This window comes from Poecilia latipinna, unplaced genomic scaffold (assembly GCF_001443285.1).
Source record: "Poecilia latipinna isolate Pla-1442-1.1 unplaced genomic scaffold, P_latipinna-1.0 Scaffold37, whole genome shotgun sequence".
Taxonomy (NCBI): Eukaryota; Metazoa; Chordata; class Actinopteri; order Cyprinodontiformes; family Poeciliidae; genus Poecilia; species Poecilia latipinna.
In genome coordinates this window covers 207675-224532 of record NW_015112653.1, presented here as the reverse complement: position 1 = coordinate 224532, position 16858 = coordinate 207675, and the positions used below count along the sequence as shown (strand labels likewise).

The following is a 16858-nucleotide window of genomic DNA, read 5'->3' as shown; positions in this document are numbered from 1 at the left end:
CATTAAAAGTGTAATTATTTACCGAATGGCACTTCATGACAACTGTCAGAAACATTCATAAAGACTTCTTTGTGTTCATGACAGATGTCATGTCATGTTTATGGCAGTGTCATGTCAGTCTTATGCACACCCCTTCAAATAAAGCGTTACCCAGTAATTTGTGTCTAATCAAAAGTGAATTTGTGGGGGAAAAAACAAAACAAAAAAAATCTAAATGAGGGAAAGGGCTAAATACGAATTTTGATTGTCATATTGTAAAATATATTTAGAAATATCTAAAATTGTGTATTGTGTTGCAGACAACCAGCGTAATACAGAAATTGTACAAAGAAGGGCCTGTTTTCCTGATCAAGTATGCCGACGGATCAGGTGGTGTTTTGTATCCTTTGCGTTCTGGTAAAAAAAAAAAAAAAAAAGGAAAAGGAAAAGAAGATAAATTACTTATGAGAAAGAGTTTGCACATTGTTAATGGTTCTTAATAGGGGAAAAAAAAGTTATCCTTCTGGGAATCCAGCCATCGTAATAACCCCAGCAGAATATCCTCACTTCATTTATGTGATCCTTGAGGACAAGGACAAGAAGCCCAGAATGATAGGCATTTTCACACCTAAAGGCTGCGCTACGTGCTACCGTTCCAATGGATTGATATGGTAACTGTTTCTTGATTAATTATTTTGAAGCATAAATTAACTTCTACATAACTTCCAAAATGTGCTTTGCTGCCAACTTCTGCTGTGGTATCTTTACATGTAAACAGTCTGTTACAGAACAAATGCAGGTAAACAAAAAAAAAAAAAAAGAAAATGTGGCAAAAAAAAATATTTACATCTTCGATGGGTTACGGTTGTTGTACCGTTACCTTATTCTTTCAAATCTGAGGGAATGACTTTTTATATTTTTACTCTTTTAAATCAATGAAAGCACATTCACGGGAACTGTATGTGGTTTGTTGACAATGAGGTTAGGGAGGTAAAAATCAAGATATCATCTAGTAACAAGTACTTATTGATCATGAAAGGATATACCCAGATAATGTGTTACTTCTAAAACCCCCAAACCATACATGATTCACTCTCGCTGGTGTTGTTAATCCTCTGATGTTTCTTTGGTGCTTAGTTGTAGCTCCAGCAGTGGGCTTTGGATTTTTCCGACTTTTCTTAAGAAGGGGTTTGGTGGTGGTCACACGTTTTGATTACTCAGCCACATTTGTCTCGATTCTTTGTGTGCTGCTAATTTGATTTGCATTATTAAAAGCGCAGCCAAAAGTAGTGTTTCAAGTGCAATGTCTTTATTGCCAAGCGATCAGTCAAGAAGTTACTCAAAATATGGATTGGGACGTAGGAATTTATGTGAGCCTGCATGTGTCCAGTTCTTTCAACTCAGTGGTGATACGATGTTACCACGGAGGATAAAAGAGTGATTGACATAATCATTGACATTGTGATATTTGTGCTGAACTTCAGACTAAAACTATAATTGTAAGGAATCTTTCTTCTGGCATTTGGTTAATAGTTACACATTTGAGAGATAGTCTGCTTTTTTTTTGTTCTGATTTTGCTTTTATATGTTCTTAAAGGTTGAACATAACCTCTAGTGGAGGTTTCTGCTTCGGGGAGACGGGCGAGTTGAGGAGGCGTTGGAACTGGCTGTATTTTGACCCACATGTGCACAACCTTCCATTCAAGCCCCTCATCTTCGCCATGGGGCCATGCATCTCTATCCACATACATTCACAAGAGTGTGTGTATGTTAACTTCATGTACAAGGAAAACCATGTGCGTTTCAGCGTTGGCTCGGAGCTCGAGGTGGGTCAGCACAGATGCAAAACACATTGTACATGTTTTGATAAGGTGTTTTCTTCACTGTGAAATGTGTGATGAAGGCACAGCAGCCATGGCTTACTGATGAAAAAACAGTGCATTAAAAGAAAAAGTTGTTTTTTATCCTTCTTCTTTTTTTTGTTTTTAATCTTAAATACAGCTCACTTGCCCAGAAAGCCATGCACAGCTAGGCCAAAGCATTTTGGAGAGAGAAATCCAAATGCAGAAGACAAGGATTTACTGTCTGCTTGACCAGATGCAAACCTGCATGTCCCACCCGTTGGCAAACATGCAGAACATAAAGCCACATTACCGTTTCATCGCCCGGCTGGAGAAGCTTACCAAGCAAGTGGAAAAAAAGAAGGCACTTCAAAACACACAGCCCAGTGCAAATTAAAGGAGCAATACTAAACCCAGTTTATGATTTGTGACAGTGCCAGAGTTTACAGAATTTCAGTACGTTCAATCTTTTGAGGATCTTGTGTTTGTGTTTTTTTTCTCCATAGTGACAAAAGCAAAAATGTCACCAATCACACAAATACATAAAAATCTATTGATTATGTATTAATTAATTTAATATGTTTAAAAAGCACAATTGTTTTTTTTTATTGTTTAAAATACTGCATTTTTTTCTGTTTTTTAAATGAAAAAGCAGTTGTCTTTTTATTTAATATCTGCCCATCTACATTCTACGTTCTGGATGAGACTCACCATTTTGCCATAACATGGCATTTTGTTTAACATAATAGTAAAGTTAAAACAAGATATTTACCATTTAGTGTATAATATGTAAATACCACACACACTATACTTTATGGTATGTATGGTAGGAAATAATTTGCTCAATTAATTCCTGCTATCAATTTATCAAGTAATGCTCATTTCTACCACTTCTAGACAAAAGAAAGCTGCTGACAAAATTCACGTAACTCACAAATTGGTAAGCATCAAACAGCGTGCAGCTAACATTGGTTTTCTAATTATTTCTGTAACATGTTCCAGCGTAGAGTTGCACAAATTGACAAGCACGATGGCTTAATATGCAAGCAAGTCTTAACCGGAGTCAGGTGAGGTTCAGTTTATATTACAGCCGAGTCTTCAGTTTGAAAACATCAGTTCACATTTTTTAGAGAATAATCAATGTAAGGCACAAACTGAACAAGTGATCTCCTTACATGAGACAACTGTAAAAACCTGTCAAAACCGGTTTTGAGCTGCTTTTTACTGTGCTCAATCTGTTGCAATTTTACTTCAAAAGAAATCAGCAAAGACATAACTATAATGAGAAATTATTTTTCCATTTTCTTTGCTTAATAACCCAAATGTTTAATGCCCCTTTCCTTCATTTCTATGTTTGACTTTTAGTGTTTTTTTTTTTGATAAGAGATGCCAACAATGTCTGTATTTTTCATCATAGAACAAAATGAAAACAGAGATTCTTTTGATGAATAAAAATGTTATTAACATCATATAATTTTATAAAACAGGCACGTCCTGAGTTTCAGCACACCAGGTTTTTTTGTCTCAATTTGTAATTATATTGTGACTAAAGATTCCAGTAAATTTGCACTGACAGATTAAGATTTTAAAAGATCAGCCTTAAATTAATTGTAGTGCGCTTTTAATTTGCCTGAAGTCATTGCTAACATTTGTTTCACTGTATTACGTTTCAGTTGTCTTGTTATAGGCAGACTACGGTGATAAGTCATTTCTATTAACAAGGCTGAAGTGTGAAAAACTCATTTTACAAGGAAGACAGATAAAAACCCTCTTGAATTAATATTGCTGCGTCTTTAAAAGAAATAAAATGAAGTACCTGATTAAAAATGGCAATTTTAGATGGAAAGAGGCTAAATATGAGCAATATCTCATTTAATTATTGCAGAACTAGTTTGACGAAACGCAACTGGCTTTTGTAAATGAATATTTTACATCACTCACTGAAAGATTGGTAATTAGTTTTCTTCCCAGACTCTTTAAATAATTAAGCTTACGCAAATACTGATGGTGAGCACATATACAGTAATGGTTAGAAAAAAGGACACCCTTGATAAGTTCAAGGATATGCATGTTTAAAATGCTAACCTCAAGTGTGCAAAAACCACACACCATGTCATTATTTATTAAACAAAGATGAAGTCCAAATGAAAATGTTTCTGAAAAATTAAGTTCGTCTCAAAAAAAAAAGCTAGAACTTAATTAGGGTGTGCTTTTTTCACAGCTGCACGACCCAACTCTAGAGGAAAATACATGAAAGGCACAGTCTTTAAGACTATCCGTTAAATCGCAAACAATTTTTCTTTTGAAATCCTTCTGAAGTTTTCGTGGGCTAGTCGTAATGTCTACCATTTATGTAAACCCACTTACACTTTATACACCTCTTAAGTTGTTTTTACACACTTGATTGCCATTCTCGTTTAGACACTTTTCAAAAATAAAATTAAGAAACTCTGAAGAGAAAAAAAAAAAACGATTGTTTTAACTGGAGATTTCATTGACAGCTATGGGAGTTTCAGAGATGACGTGATCCGCTTTAGAGGAACAGAATTTTTTTTATCCATAACTCTGGTATTTTTACCTCCCTTAGGTCGGGTTAGGGTTGTTAATTAATGTGTTAGACATTAAATAACACCACCATCTACCCTAACAACCAATGATGTATTCCTGATTTACGACATCTTTGTCGTTACAGTTATATGGATTTGAGGTGGATCCCTACCGATGGCAGAAACCTGAGCCCAACCGAAAATAATGAGCAGTAAAATGTAAATCCTTCAAAGAACTGAATATACAGTAATTTTATTCCAAATGTTTATATACCTACATGAGGCTTCAGGGCACCACTGGTGCAAAGGTAATCCACAACAGGATGATGAGATTTCAGGTAAAAGAAGTCTACTCTAAGGAACCTCTGTGTGCATTTCTCTTTGTGTCTGCTACACACACACTCACACACTCACGCAGCTCCGTTATTGTTCTCTGGTTGCTAAGTTACACTAGGGGGCAAAACAGGCTGTTTTTATTTGACCGTATTGTGCCTGATGCAACTTTTTGTGGTTTCTCTGCTCACCCCTGCTTCACAATGAGTCAAGACTATCACAGACATGATGCAAACACCCGGCTCGCCAGGCAAATCAACTGAGATGGAGACAAAAACAAATCCTGGACCTGTAAACAAACAGACGTCTGGAGAGAACTGACCCAAATCTAGAGTTAATGCACGAGAGTTAATATGGAGCCAAACCCGAGCAGGTCAGACGACATGTGATGAGGCTTGATTTAAATCGATTTATTTATTTAGTGAAGCAAGAGTTGCATGCTATGTTATCTATTGCATATGAGTCGCTAAAACAGATACTCACGTACACGCTTTAAAGAGATGCCATAATCATATTTTGCTCACTCTCGCATTAAATTAGGCTACACTTTTCCTGTTTGGCATGAGTTAGGAGGATAACAATAGGCTTCCTAAAGCCTGGAATATTTTTGGAAGTTTTTAAAACCTCTTCATTTTTAGAAGTTTACATATATTGACCTAGTATTTAGTAAAAATGTCATTTTAAACTGTACTATGTGCTGTATCAAACATTTTTGAACAACTTCAAGCCTTTTAAATAACTTGCTGGATTATAGGCTCAGTTATCTTGACAGAACTTGTCTTTGACAGAGTCAGGTATGCAGGACGTCATTCCCACTCACGTTTTGCAGCGCTGGCCAAACATTTTTTTTTTTTTTTTTTTAAGATTAAGATGAGGACTTTGTGATAGCTACTACAAAACAACGACTTTTTTTGTTTTTGAGCTGTTTTCTAAGATGCTTTGTCGGATTCTTAGGGTCTGTCACTTTGGGAGATTGATCTATACCCAAGCTTTAATTTCCTGATGTCTCGAGATGTTTTCTCAACATTTCCATATAATATTCTTTTCTCATAATGGCATCTATTTTATGAACACACCCTACAAACACAGATAATCTCCTTACTTTGCAATGTGGATGGTGCTGTCAGCTTTGCAAGCTTCCTTACTTTCTCTTCAAATATAATGACGACTGTTACAGCAAAACTTATTTATATATATATATATATATATATATATACATACATACACAAAAATTGTGATAGCATATGGTTTTTCCCATGCATCTTGCCAAATATCCACGATGTTAAGAAAAGGAAGCAGTGTGTTTGAGGTGTCTCCAAAGGTGTGACTCCAATTACATAAAATGATGTAAGTAAAGTTATTAGAAGCTTGCAAACCCATGACAACATCATGAATAAGGATAATTTTAGACAGTGTATATAAATACAGTATTTGTCTTCAATTTTAAATCTGTTTTCATCCCCAAGTGAATCAACTTACTTTGACTGAATCTACAGAATAAACAACTGCATTTTATTGTATGGGTCCTTGAGTTATGCTTTGAATGTTGTTGGCCTGAAAAAAAAAAAGTGATAAAGAACTGGTTCCAGGGAAACCTCATCAGACATTCTCACAATCCTCACTTATGATGGGAGGACTGTCACCAGAATCAACGTTGGCACACAGACGTACGAGGACCTCGGTAAGTTTTTCTTCTGTCTTAGAAATCCTATTCGGTAAATGAATGTACATTTTTAAAGATGCTTAGTATTTTTATTTTTTTTTCTGTCTGCAGACTATAAACCAAAATATGTTTTGCTTAAGGGTAAAGAAGATCATTATGACAGTTTGGAGCAGAGAACTGATGATGAGGTATTCAGATTTGTAAAATATGTCTGCCTGCGAATGTCACTGACAGAGTCAAAGATTTGCCTGGACATCCTGAGCCGGAGAGGGAAAAAAAAATCTTGGCTTTATTGCCATATCTGAAATATTTTGGTATTGTTTAGAGACATTTTCTTCTTTTGCCAAAGTAAAACTGAACTTGAGCTTTCACAGCCTTGTCACATTGTAAGTTTTATGTTTTGAAAGCTGATATGACATGGTATCCAGAGACAAGGAGTTTCGCGGCTCTGATTTATTCATGAAGCACGAGTTAAAGACCTCAAAGAATTTAATAAATTATGAAGAGTCTTTGTTTTTTCTCCTTTCACTTCAGAGTGAGCTGAAGATATCCCCAGATAATGAAATGTTGGATTTGCACAGCAAGGGAACTCCCCACTCTCCTACAGCCTGCCAAGAAGGAACAGAAGAGACCTTAACTAATCTTGACAAGGTATAGAAGAAAATGTCACTTATAAACTCCTCATTTTCCTTTTCTGGTTTAAATACGAATCCATTTGTGGAACAGGCAATTAATTCAGATTTGTTTTGTGACAAATTAGCCCTTTCATCACTTATTCATCTACAAAAGAACTGTAAGAAATTGAATTAGATGTTTAATACTAATTGATTTGCAATTGCATAGTAACACGGTTTCATGTAAAAGTATTTATAGCTGTTAACTTTTTCACGTTTCGGGATATTACAATAACAAAACAAAAAAAATGAGTGTTTTATTTTGTATGTATGTCATCAAAACCAAGCTGAGGGAAAATTGCGAAGGAAAAACAAAATTACTTGTTTGGTTTTTTTCCTTTGAATCAATTTCTGAAAATCCTCTTTCATTTCTATTTGACCCTCTTTAAATAAAATAAAATTCAATCCAACTGATGCTGCCTGATGTCATCTCCAAAATTGTTAGTCGTTTCATAAGCAACTGCCAGAAAAAGGTAGTTATACTACAAAATATTGACTCAGACAGACTGAATATGTCACACATTTCAGATTTAATTTGCAAAAAAGCAGCTAAAATCACGACTCATCTACCTTCCATTTCACAGATATGTGCTACTTTGTGTAGTACGGAGGTATTTTTGATGCGACTGTAAAGTTGAAGTCAGAGAGAAAAAAGCCTGTAGTTTTGTAATTTTAGTTAGTTTCTTTTTTAGTCTTTCACAAATACAAAACAACAGCTACAGTCCTTCAAATTCTTAAATGCAAGTACACAAACTGTATTCTTTGAGTCAAACTTAAAAAAAAAAAAAAATCTTACACTTACAGACTGAGCTGTAAAGCGAGATTTGAATCAAGCGGAGTAGAGTAGGAAGGACACGGCCGAGGCTAGCTTTACACCATTTGTCAAGCTGAAAGTGGAGCAAAACATTTTGTGTCTTGTGGTAATATGTATGCCTGAATTACCACCATGCTACTAAGGAGGTATTTTTGCTCAGAGAACAGTCAGCAGTTCAAAAAAAGGAAGAAAAAAAAACCCTCCAGTGACCAGTGTTCTTATAGCCTACAGTGCTGAGCTAAAAGAGGTGAGAGAGTGCAGCTCAGGCCACTGTTGACATGGAGGCTCACTCATGATAAAAGGAACAAAAGCTCCTGTCAGTGTGTGCAACTTGGAATTGAACTGATTTTTAAAACAAAGGGGGGGAGAAAAAAACAGTCAGCAGTATTAAAATCCACACCACCTGACTTTTTATCCATTCAGACAGACAAAATGAAACGTTCACATATACAGCAGAATTTATATTATTGTGAGGTATTACAACGAGAAATGAGTAGAATCTCTAAAAAATCCCAGACATTTTATTTCAAACCTCTTAGCATTTTGTCCGCGCTTGCAGCAAAGCTCCAGCGGATGGGAACGTCGGTTAGTCAATTACTTGCACCAATCGGAAATGTTTTAAAAAGTCAGCAGAGGACAGACAAGACGGGCTTTAAAGATCTCCTGCACTTGCTCCGATAGCACCTTTACAAAAGTAAAATTGGTACTTCGCTTTAAATTATCTACATTTTTGTAGTTAAAAAAAAAAAAAACAGGAGAGAAGTTGCCTTTGCGTTGTTAAAGTTTTTGTGTCACAGTCTATTTTAGGAACAAATGTGGGTTAAATTAACAACATTCATTTCACCCTCAGCTCTACTTTAAGCTGAAATGGTGTGTCAGATAAAAATTTAAAGGAAAAAAAGAAAAAATCCTTTTCATTATTACTGTTGAGACTGTCAATGTGCCCCGTTTCAGTATTTAGGTCACACTGAGCCCAGTAACAGCTTCAGAGTCCAGAACTCAGGCAGCTATTTGAGTATTTATATTTTATTTTATTCATGACTTGGCACATTTAGAACTCCAGAGTTCAGGTATTTTAGGATGAGTATTAAATGCCGACCGGAATAAATCAGAATAAGGTTACACACGTAAATGCATTCAAAGGATGGAAAAGGGGGGCCTGCGTAGACTGGCTATTTATACACAACTAGTTAGATTATTCTTAAAACTGAACAGACATTATTTGTAAAACACAACGATAAGACATGTTTGTATTAATATAATGTATTAAGTAAGATTAAATTGCGGAAACGTCATTACCTGTGAACTTTACAGTGCGGAACAAACTACTGTGTTAATATTCTGTAATTACATTTTCAGAATTAAAAAAAAAAAGAATTAATTAAAAATGTTGAAGAAAACAAATCTTGAAATTTGAACTTCGAAAATAAGAATTTTGAAGAGTTAATTTATTGGATGACAGGATTTTTTTTGTTGTGAGTCACATCAGTTCATTTCAAGTGGACACATCGTGCTTTAAAATCCTTCATTACATTTAAATCGTTCAGTTGTGGCCTATATAAAGTTTAACTCCAACTCATTTTGGTACTGTCTCTTTAAATGTAAATGAGGCACTTCATAACAGAGCATTCCACTCCACCCTGTTCTGCCATTTTTGTAGTATGACAGAAATGTGAAAATCTATCAGTTTAATATCAAATTGATAAAAAATGTCAACAATAACACATCTTAATAACAAGGTCTCAATATAGGTAACAAGCGCCAACTTCACTGAATGCATTTGACTCATACCGTTTACGTAATAATATTTTTAGACAAAGTTTCCCTGCAAATCTTTTTTCGATACTGGCAGAGGTTGCTGAAGCATTCACACAGTTTGGATGGTGCTTATTTGCGCAAAGAAAGACAACTCTCCTCATTTATGTGAGTGAATTTTCAAGAAAAATAACATTTAACCAAGGACTTTGAAAATGTTCTGATACATGGAGACGATGTTATCGGTTGTTTTATTAATGCTGCTCGTTTTAAATTTCATTTTATAGTAAAAACCACAAAGATCCTCAACCTTAACTCAAAAGCAGGCTTTGGGAGAGCAATTCATTACACTTAGTTAAATTCAGGATGTTTTTTAAAAGAAAAAGTAAAACTCATAATCTGTTCTTATTGCAAAGAACAAAAAAAAAAACGTTTTATTACAACTTCCCATGTTTATTGTTTAACAAGAAATGAATATTATTTTACTTATTGTGGCCCACACGTCAAAATATTTGAGCAGCATAACTTAAGCTGTTGCCAAAGGGTGACGCTTAATCAGAATCAAACAAATGCAATATGTTGCATTATCATAAAAAATAAAATGAAATTATACATAGATTTTTTTTCAAAATATCTAATTTATGCACTGCTGGTGAATATATAAACCGCTCTTAAACTTGAGCTAAAGTTAAGTTCCCACTGGCCCCACAGCCAGGAGTGGACCCTAACCCACCACAAAATCTGCTTGTGCCTCTGGCCAGCCTTGACTGAAGTTTTGCATGAAAACAGAATTTAGGATATTTATATCATTTTTTTTTCTCATTAGTTTTTCTGCGGCAAAAAATGCCTCATGAAGCTCCACTGCAAAAACACAAAATGTTAGCAAGTATTTTTTTGATGTAATTTCAAGCACAAATATCTTAGTACACTTAGAGTAAGACAACATTAACTTACAAGTAACTTTTCACCAAGAAACATGAGATTGTTTTAAGTAAATAATCGCTTGATATTGAATTTAAAAAAAGTACTAACTCCACATTTTTCACGTAAGTGATAAAAAATTCCCAGTTGAGCTACTGCTCTTTCATCAGTATTAAGAAATTATCAACTTCACACAAGCTCGTATGCCTTGCTTAAAGGTTACCTGTAAGTTAATGTTGTATTATTTCACAAATACGAAGATATTTGCACTAGAAACTAGACCATAAGTAAGACCTTGTGTTTTTTCCAGGGGGTGATTGATGGAGAGTCAGACAAAGAGGGAGATCAAAGGTCAGTACTGCTAGTCTGTTACTACCTTCTGTGACTAAACTTGTTTTTTCAATTAAATTTCAACACCTGTCAGTATCTGAATTCCAATTTTCCATGGCACACCCCCAGGCGGCATGATCTGAAGTCGAAAGAGGGTTCACATGAAGACCGTTACACATACTCTGAATCAGGGGTCGCCAAACTTTTTGAGACTGGGAGCCACTTCACAGGTACAGAGTAACACAAAGGGCTACTTGTTTGATAAAGACAAATGTTCTTGTCTTTATCAAACAATACATTGTTGACATTTTTTTTTATCTTGTCCTTTATAACAATGATACTTATGATTACATGCAGTGTAATCATGTTAATGGGACTACTCACAATAGTTATCAGTAATGATTTATCATGGTATGATATGGTTAATTGCTATTATGTGATCAGAAGTTCTTAGTTCAGAGTTTTAAGTTTGATTCCCTTTTGGAGCTTTTCTGTATGATTCCAAATTGCCCATAAATGACTGACAGTATGGATTATTGCAGTAGCACCAGCAGCTGTACGGCTGTATGCACCGAGTACCTTGAGATTTTCCTTTAAATAAAAAAAAAGAAAGGAACAGTTATTGTATGTTTTATTATCTAACCCTCTTTACTATTAACAAAATTGTAGAGAAAAAAAAAAGATATTTTGAGTCAAAACATCTTGTACATTAGTGTGAGTCTATGGGGGTGAGCACGTAAAAGACAAAATCTTATTGGTCAATTTACTTCTGTTAATTTGGCTCTTTTTCTGTGAGCTAAAAATGAATGAGCTCCTCCAGTTTTTCTAAGAACCCGCCTGAGCTTTTTTTTTTTTTTTTTTTACCGTGCGCGGTTTTGACCCGGTCGCCGGTGTTTTACCCTTTTTGTGGTTTCGCGAACTGAAAAGCTGACGGGTAACCCGTCGAAAAAAAAAAAAAAAAAAAAGTTAGACAGATCGGAGAGTAGCACAAAACTATCACTGCACCTGACCTGCAAGAGCACAACAACCTCCCCAAAGCAAAACCAGCACAAACATAAAAGCAGCGGACTTTTTTTTTTTAATTTTATTTTATTTTTAACAAACGATGCTAAATAATAAAGACATGAAAGCGAAGCCTTACCCGTGTGATCCACGGAAAGAGGAGCGATGCTTATTCCCAGGTTCAGGTGGTGTCAGACGTCCAGAGGGGGAGAAGGTGATGCAAGATTGTTTGCTTAATTTCTACTCTTTTGGGGGACGTTTCGACTAGATTAAAGTGTTTAACCCGCAGTCTGAGGCGCTCAGTAGGAGCGGCAGACGTCAGTCATCCGGTGACCCACCAGAACCGCGCACATGGTAAAAAGCTCAGCCGGGATCCAAACGACCGCTGTTAGAACTACGACTGGGATCAAACTCCGCTCATTCAGTTTTAGCTTACAGAAAAAGCGCCAAGCCGCCAAATAAACAAAAGTAAACCGACCAATAACATTTAGGCTTTGACGTGCTGTGGGTCCAGCCGTACAGCTGCAGGCGCTGCTGCCCTCTGATAACATCCTGCAGGCATCTGCGAATAATTCTGAAGAGTTTTATACGTACAGAAAATTATTTTAAACGTTTTTATAATTCACTTAAAAAAAAATCTAAAAATAAACAAATGTTATTATTTCAAGGTAAAAACATTTAATTGAATCTTTTTTGTTGTTTTTGTCAGTGCTCCCTAAGGACAATGGCTATTTTTAGAACTTGCTCAACAGGTGTTCTGTCATACCGTCAGTCCAGCATACTTTATGGCAGGGGTCACCAACTCCAGTCCTCCAGTCCTACCATCCTGTAACTTTTAGATGCGTCTCTGCTCAAACACACCTGGATCAAATAAACTGCTCGTTTCCAGCCTATTGCAGAGAGGAATGAATGCTGGTGAGGGAATTCAGACATTTTGGAGCAGACGTGATTCTAAAAGTTGCAGGATGGTAGCCCTCGAGGACTGGAGTTGGTGACCCCTGCTTTATGGTAAGGCGCATGCGCACATCGGTGTTACGTCACATACTGCTTACTCAGCAGATTTCTTATAAATCCGTAATTTCTCAGACGTTTATGGCAAATTTTAATTAAGCTGATATGTTAATCAAACATATTAACATAAATGACTTTTGCTGTTTCCAATATCGTTACCAAACTGTAAACAAGACATTAGTCCCGTTTAGCGTCACTATTACTACAAATACTATTTGACTACAAATTTGGTCTCCCGCGGGATATTTTGTTCTTACAGCTAATCTACCTTTTCAATATTTCTTTAGGAAACTGCACAGAATATGTCCTAAAAAAATAAAAAAATAAAAAAAAGCATGAATAACGCTGGATGCTGAATATGTCCTAAAATTACCACATGAACAACCCTGGATGCTGACCGAAGCTGTTAGGCAACAAGCAGGACACTGCCTCTTTCTGGACACTGCGTGGAAATAACTATATTTTTCCTTATTTTAATTTTTTGTTTACCGTAAACTTCCGAGAAATTAAACACACAAAATGAAACTTCTACAGGTATGACGGATTTATAAGAAACGTAACATTGATGTGCGCATGCGCATTACCACGAGGTATGCTGGATTGACGAGGTATGACAGATGGACAGAACACAGACGACTGACGAGGTCCCCTCAGGGGACCGGGTGCCCACGGGCACTGTGTTGGTGACCCCTGCTGGACCATATTGCAAGCAGATTAAGGTTTTACCATCATTCCCTTTTATTCATCTGTGTTGTTAAATCTTTAACAACATTACAGGACACGTAGACAGTTATGTCACCTCAAGTGATTTTTCGGATTACGAGTCGTCCACCACAGAAGAGGGGGCATTGGAGGGTGAAAGAGAAATGAGCTACAACAGCATCTTCTCTTTCAATGTGAAGAAGGAGAGACTAAAGGTGATGTCACATGTTAAATGTTCAAATCACAGTAAAAATGTGTAGAAAGCCTTCAGGTGAATGTATCTGTTGTAGCACTAGCACAATATCACGCTAACAAACCGTAAAGGGGATGGTATTATGTATTTTCCAGGTGCTTGGTGGCATTTTATAGCAAAGCCAAGTAACCACCTTCAGTTGTTATAAAAATGCTGCATGTAGCAAAGATGACTTACAAAAAATTTTACTTTGTAGTGTCACGCCTTGAAATTGGGTTTCTGTCTCTTTAAGAAGCTCCTGCCCTTTTCATCACACTGCCTTCAGCACATCATCATAATAATGTTTTGTTCTTAAGAGCATTGCGCTGAGTAGTAGTTCATCTGATAAGGTCAGCAGACTAACAGTTCCACCAGGTGTTTGCTAATCGCCGCTGCCGCTAGTCTGCGGGAGCTGAGTGGGGGGGGGAGGGTTGCTCTGTGAGGCAGAATCTCGGCTGAGACTGCAAGCTTTGTGAAATAGGCGGTGCTTTGTAGGAACAAGCATATGGGCTGCCATGTGAGATGGATTAGTAGTTAGACATTCTGATCAATCTAAAAGTAGAGTGAAAAATTAAGAAATGTGTTATTTGCATTTACCTTAACGAGATTGTTAGGGGTACAAACAATTATGGCGCTGGCGGTGTTATAAAAAGATGCATACTTTTTAACAGCATTTTACAATGCACTCAAATAAGATCCCTCTGACTGTTACTGTTCTATGCATCTCCAACTGAACATGAATTTATCCTACGGCTTTTCACACATCTGTATTTATACTTATTCTTAATATGGACAAATTAAGAATGAGTGAAAATTCCTTCTTTGCATCAACAGACGGTGCCATTTATCAGACGCTACAAAAATGGCAAAATTTTCTGTTTGGTTTTTCAAGATGGAACTGGACATGTGTGGTATCCTCTCACGTGAGGCCTGGCGATAAATTGCCGCTTTGATACGAGTAGAACGTTGTCTCCTTAATCATCCTGGAAAGCTACCCGTCGGGAAGACTTGCCATCCTCGCGGCAACGTCGCATTCAAAGAACTTGTCCTGTGTGGTGGTCCTGGAGAACAAAGTCGATGAGCCACAGATTAAGGCGCTTTTTACCAGCAGTGAGCAGACCTGCTTTCATGAGAATGGCAACATTTGGTAAGATTTTCTATTTTATTTGCAGAAAAATCTGCATCCATGAGTCACTAAGATCTTTCAAGCGATTCCCTTTCTACGCTAGGGTTAATCTTACTTCAACAGGAGGCACGTTGTACAGTGAAACGGGAGATGTGAAGAAACGCTGGAAGTGGCAGGAGAATGAGCAACATGTTCATGCTCCCCCCTGCCAGCCATTCCACCTCACCCTAAGCCCTTTCCTTAAAGTCCACATCCAATCCCAGGAAGATATCAGCATCCTTTTCAACTCCAATAAACACAGCGTGGAGGTCATCAAAGAGGCTAGTGTGATCGTAAGTTGTGGCATGACCCCAATTTCAGACCTAAATCACCCCTTCTGCTTTTGCATTTTTTAGGTTTTTTTTATTTGCTTTTTGTAGACAAAACATGTCAGCAAGCAAACAGCGCCAGTGCATGACTCGCTTAAGTCTTATCTGAAGCAGAAGAGTCCAGAGATCAAGGCGCTGCTCCAGAACATCCAGTCCCTTGCCACCTATCAAAGCAGCGAAACTCCACCGAAGGTCGACCCTCATCCTGCAGATGGAAAGGCAGCAGCTGCCAGTGAAACGGCAACACTGCCAAGAAGACCCCCCAAAGCTGGCGATGTCCTTCAATAGGATTTTCTCATTTGTGTGAAGCGACTTGAGCCGCGACGTCCCTTGAATTTGAATTTAACGTCTAAGTGCTTTTTAGAAATAAAGCCAAGTAACATTAATAACCTCTTCTTTTATTAAGAATGTCCATAAATAGAAGACCTCTACAAATCAATTTACATGGGACAAACCAAAGCAAAGAGTACACTGATGACACATCCGTTCTTCATGTAAGGGCAAAATATCATACTGTGTGAGAGTAAATGCTGAATTTACCAAGTTATAAAAGAAGTATAAAAACACAAGTTTTCAGTTTTGCTTTCCAAGTGTGCAACTAAACAACAAAAACATTCAAAGTGAAGGTTGCAGGTGAGAAGGTTCGTGAAAACATCCATCTCTGCTCTGATTAGAGAGAACAAACTTGTCGGACCTGACTCACCCATGGTACAGGTCATCATTTGGCTACACAGAAGGAGACTAACAATGCCTTGGCAAAAGTATGAATACTCCTTCACCTTCTTCACAGTTTTTTTTTTCCACCTTGTAACAACAAACTTCGGGGCATTAAACAGATTTTATGCACCAACAGAGTTCTGTTTAATTGTGAAGTGGAAGGAAAAAGACATCGACATGCTTTGTAAGAATAAATCTGAAATGTATGACAAGCATTTATTTTCCCTTTGTAATTTCTACCACTAGTGCTCATACAGATACTGATATTCTCACCCAATTTTTCTGTACAAAGTAGTTCAAGGTGAATCAGGAGCATGTGTGAGCAGTTCTTTTTTTGTATTTTAAAGCTATAGGTTATACATTGGATTTAGTTCCAGTAACACATGAAGATGCTTTGTTCTTAGCTATTCCACCACTGGCCCTGCTAGATGTTTAAGGTTGGTGTTTTGCTAGAAGACGAAACTCTGCCTCCCCTCTCGGGTCTTCTCACAGCAAGATGCTGCAACCGCTATGAGTCATGGTAGGGATTGAGTATTTAGGATATTTTGCATGTAGTGGAAAACAAAACAAACACAAAAAAAAAAATACTATTGTTGCGCTCATTTAAAACACAATAGCTTATACAGATTTGGTGCATCCCTACCATGTCTTAAACTATACAGGACTTCTTTTGGTGTTCTTGCAGCTCCTTTATAAATGACAGTTATGAAGCAGCTAAATGGTGGATTTTACTGCTTTTTACCATATATATATATATATATATATATATATATATTTTTTTTTTTTTTTTTTTTTTTTATAAAAAAAAAAATAATAAAGAGAATATAATATTTTCCCCCCACTT

The 16858-nt window shown here is 36.7% G+C and overlaps 1 protein-coding gene and 1 long non-coding RNA gene across 2 annotated transcripts in view; both read left to right on the top strand.

Moving 5' to 3' along the window:
* LOC106954658 (uncharacterized) overlaps window positions 1-2232 on the top strand; it is a 5786-nt gene extending 3554 nt beyond the window's left edge. Inside the window, exons 2-5 of the long non-coding RNA XR_001426402.1 lie at window positions 300-379; window positions 495-650; window positions 1577-1805; window positions 1981-2232. This is a non-coding gene — a long non-coding RNA (uncharacterized LOC106954658). The remainder of the gene's footprint in view (window positions 1-299; window positions 380-494; window positions 651-1576; window positions 1806-1980) is intronic.
* Window positions 2233-4809: 2577 nt separating this feature from the next.
* On the top strand, window positions 4810-16576 carry LOC106954876 (glutamate-rich protein 6). Its single transcript, XM_015044676.1, has 11 exons — window positions 4810-5072; window positions 6289-6380; window positions 6474-6550; window positions 6897-7013; window positions 10837-10877; window positions 10986-11086; window positions 13647-13786; window positions 14638-14714; window positions 14795-14950; window positions 15033-15261; window positions 15349-16576. Exons 1-11 carry the CDS (start codon window positions 5053-5055, stop codon window positions 15583-15585), a joined length of 1287 nt encoding a protein of 428 aa, XP_014900162.1. The 5' UTR covers window positions 4810-5052; the 3' UTR covers window positions 15586-16576.
* The last annotated feature ends 282 nt before the right edge of the window (window positions 16577-16858 follow it).

What these genes read in the sequence shown, in the direction of transcription:
- LOC106954876 (XM_015044676.1), top strand. Translation starts at nt 5,053, where the DNA reads ATGGAGCCAAACCCGAGCAG. An exon ending in ATGGAGCCAAACCCGAGCAG is followed by an intron (nt 5,073 to 6,288) that starts GTCAGACGACAT and finishes AACTGGTTCCAG; the next exon opens with GGAAACCTCATCAGACATTC. An exon ending in CCTTAACTAATCTTGACAAG is followed by an intron (nt 7,014 to 10,836) that starts GTATAGAAGAAA and finishes TGTTTTTTCCAG; the next exon opens with GGGGTGATTGATGGAGAGTC.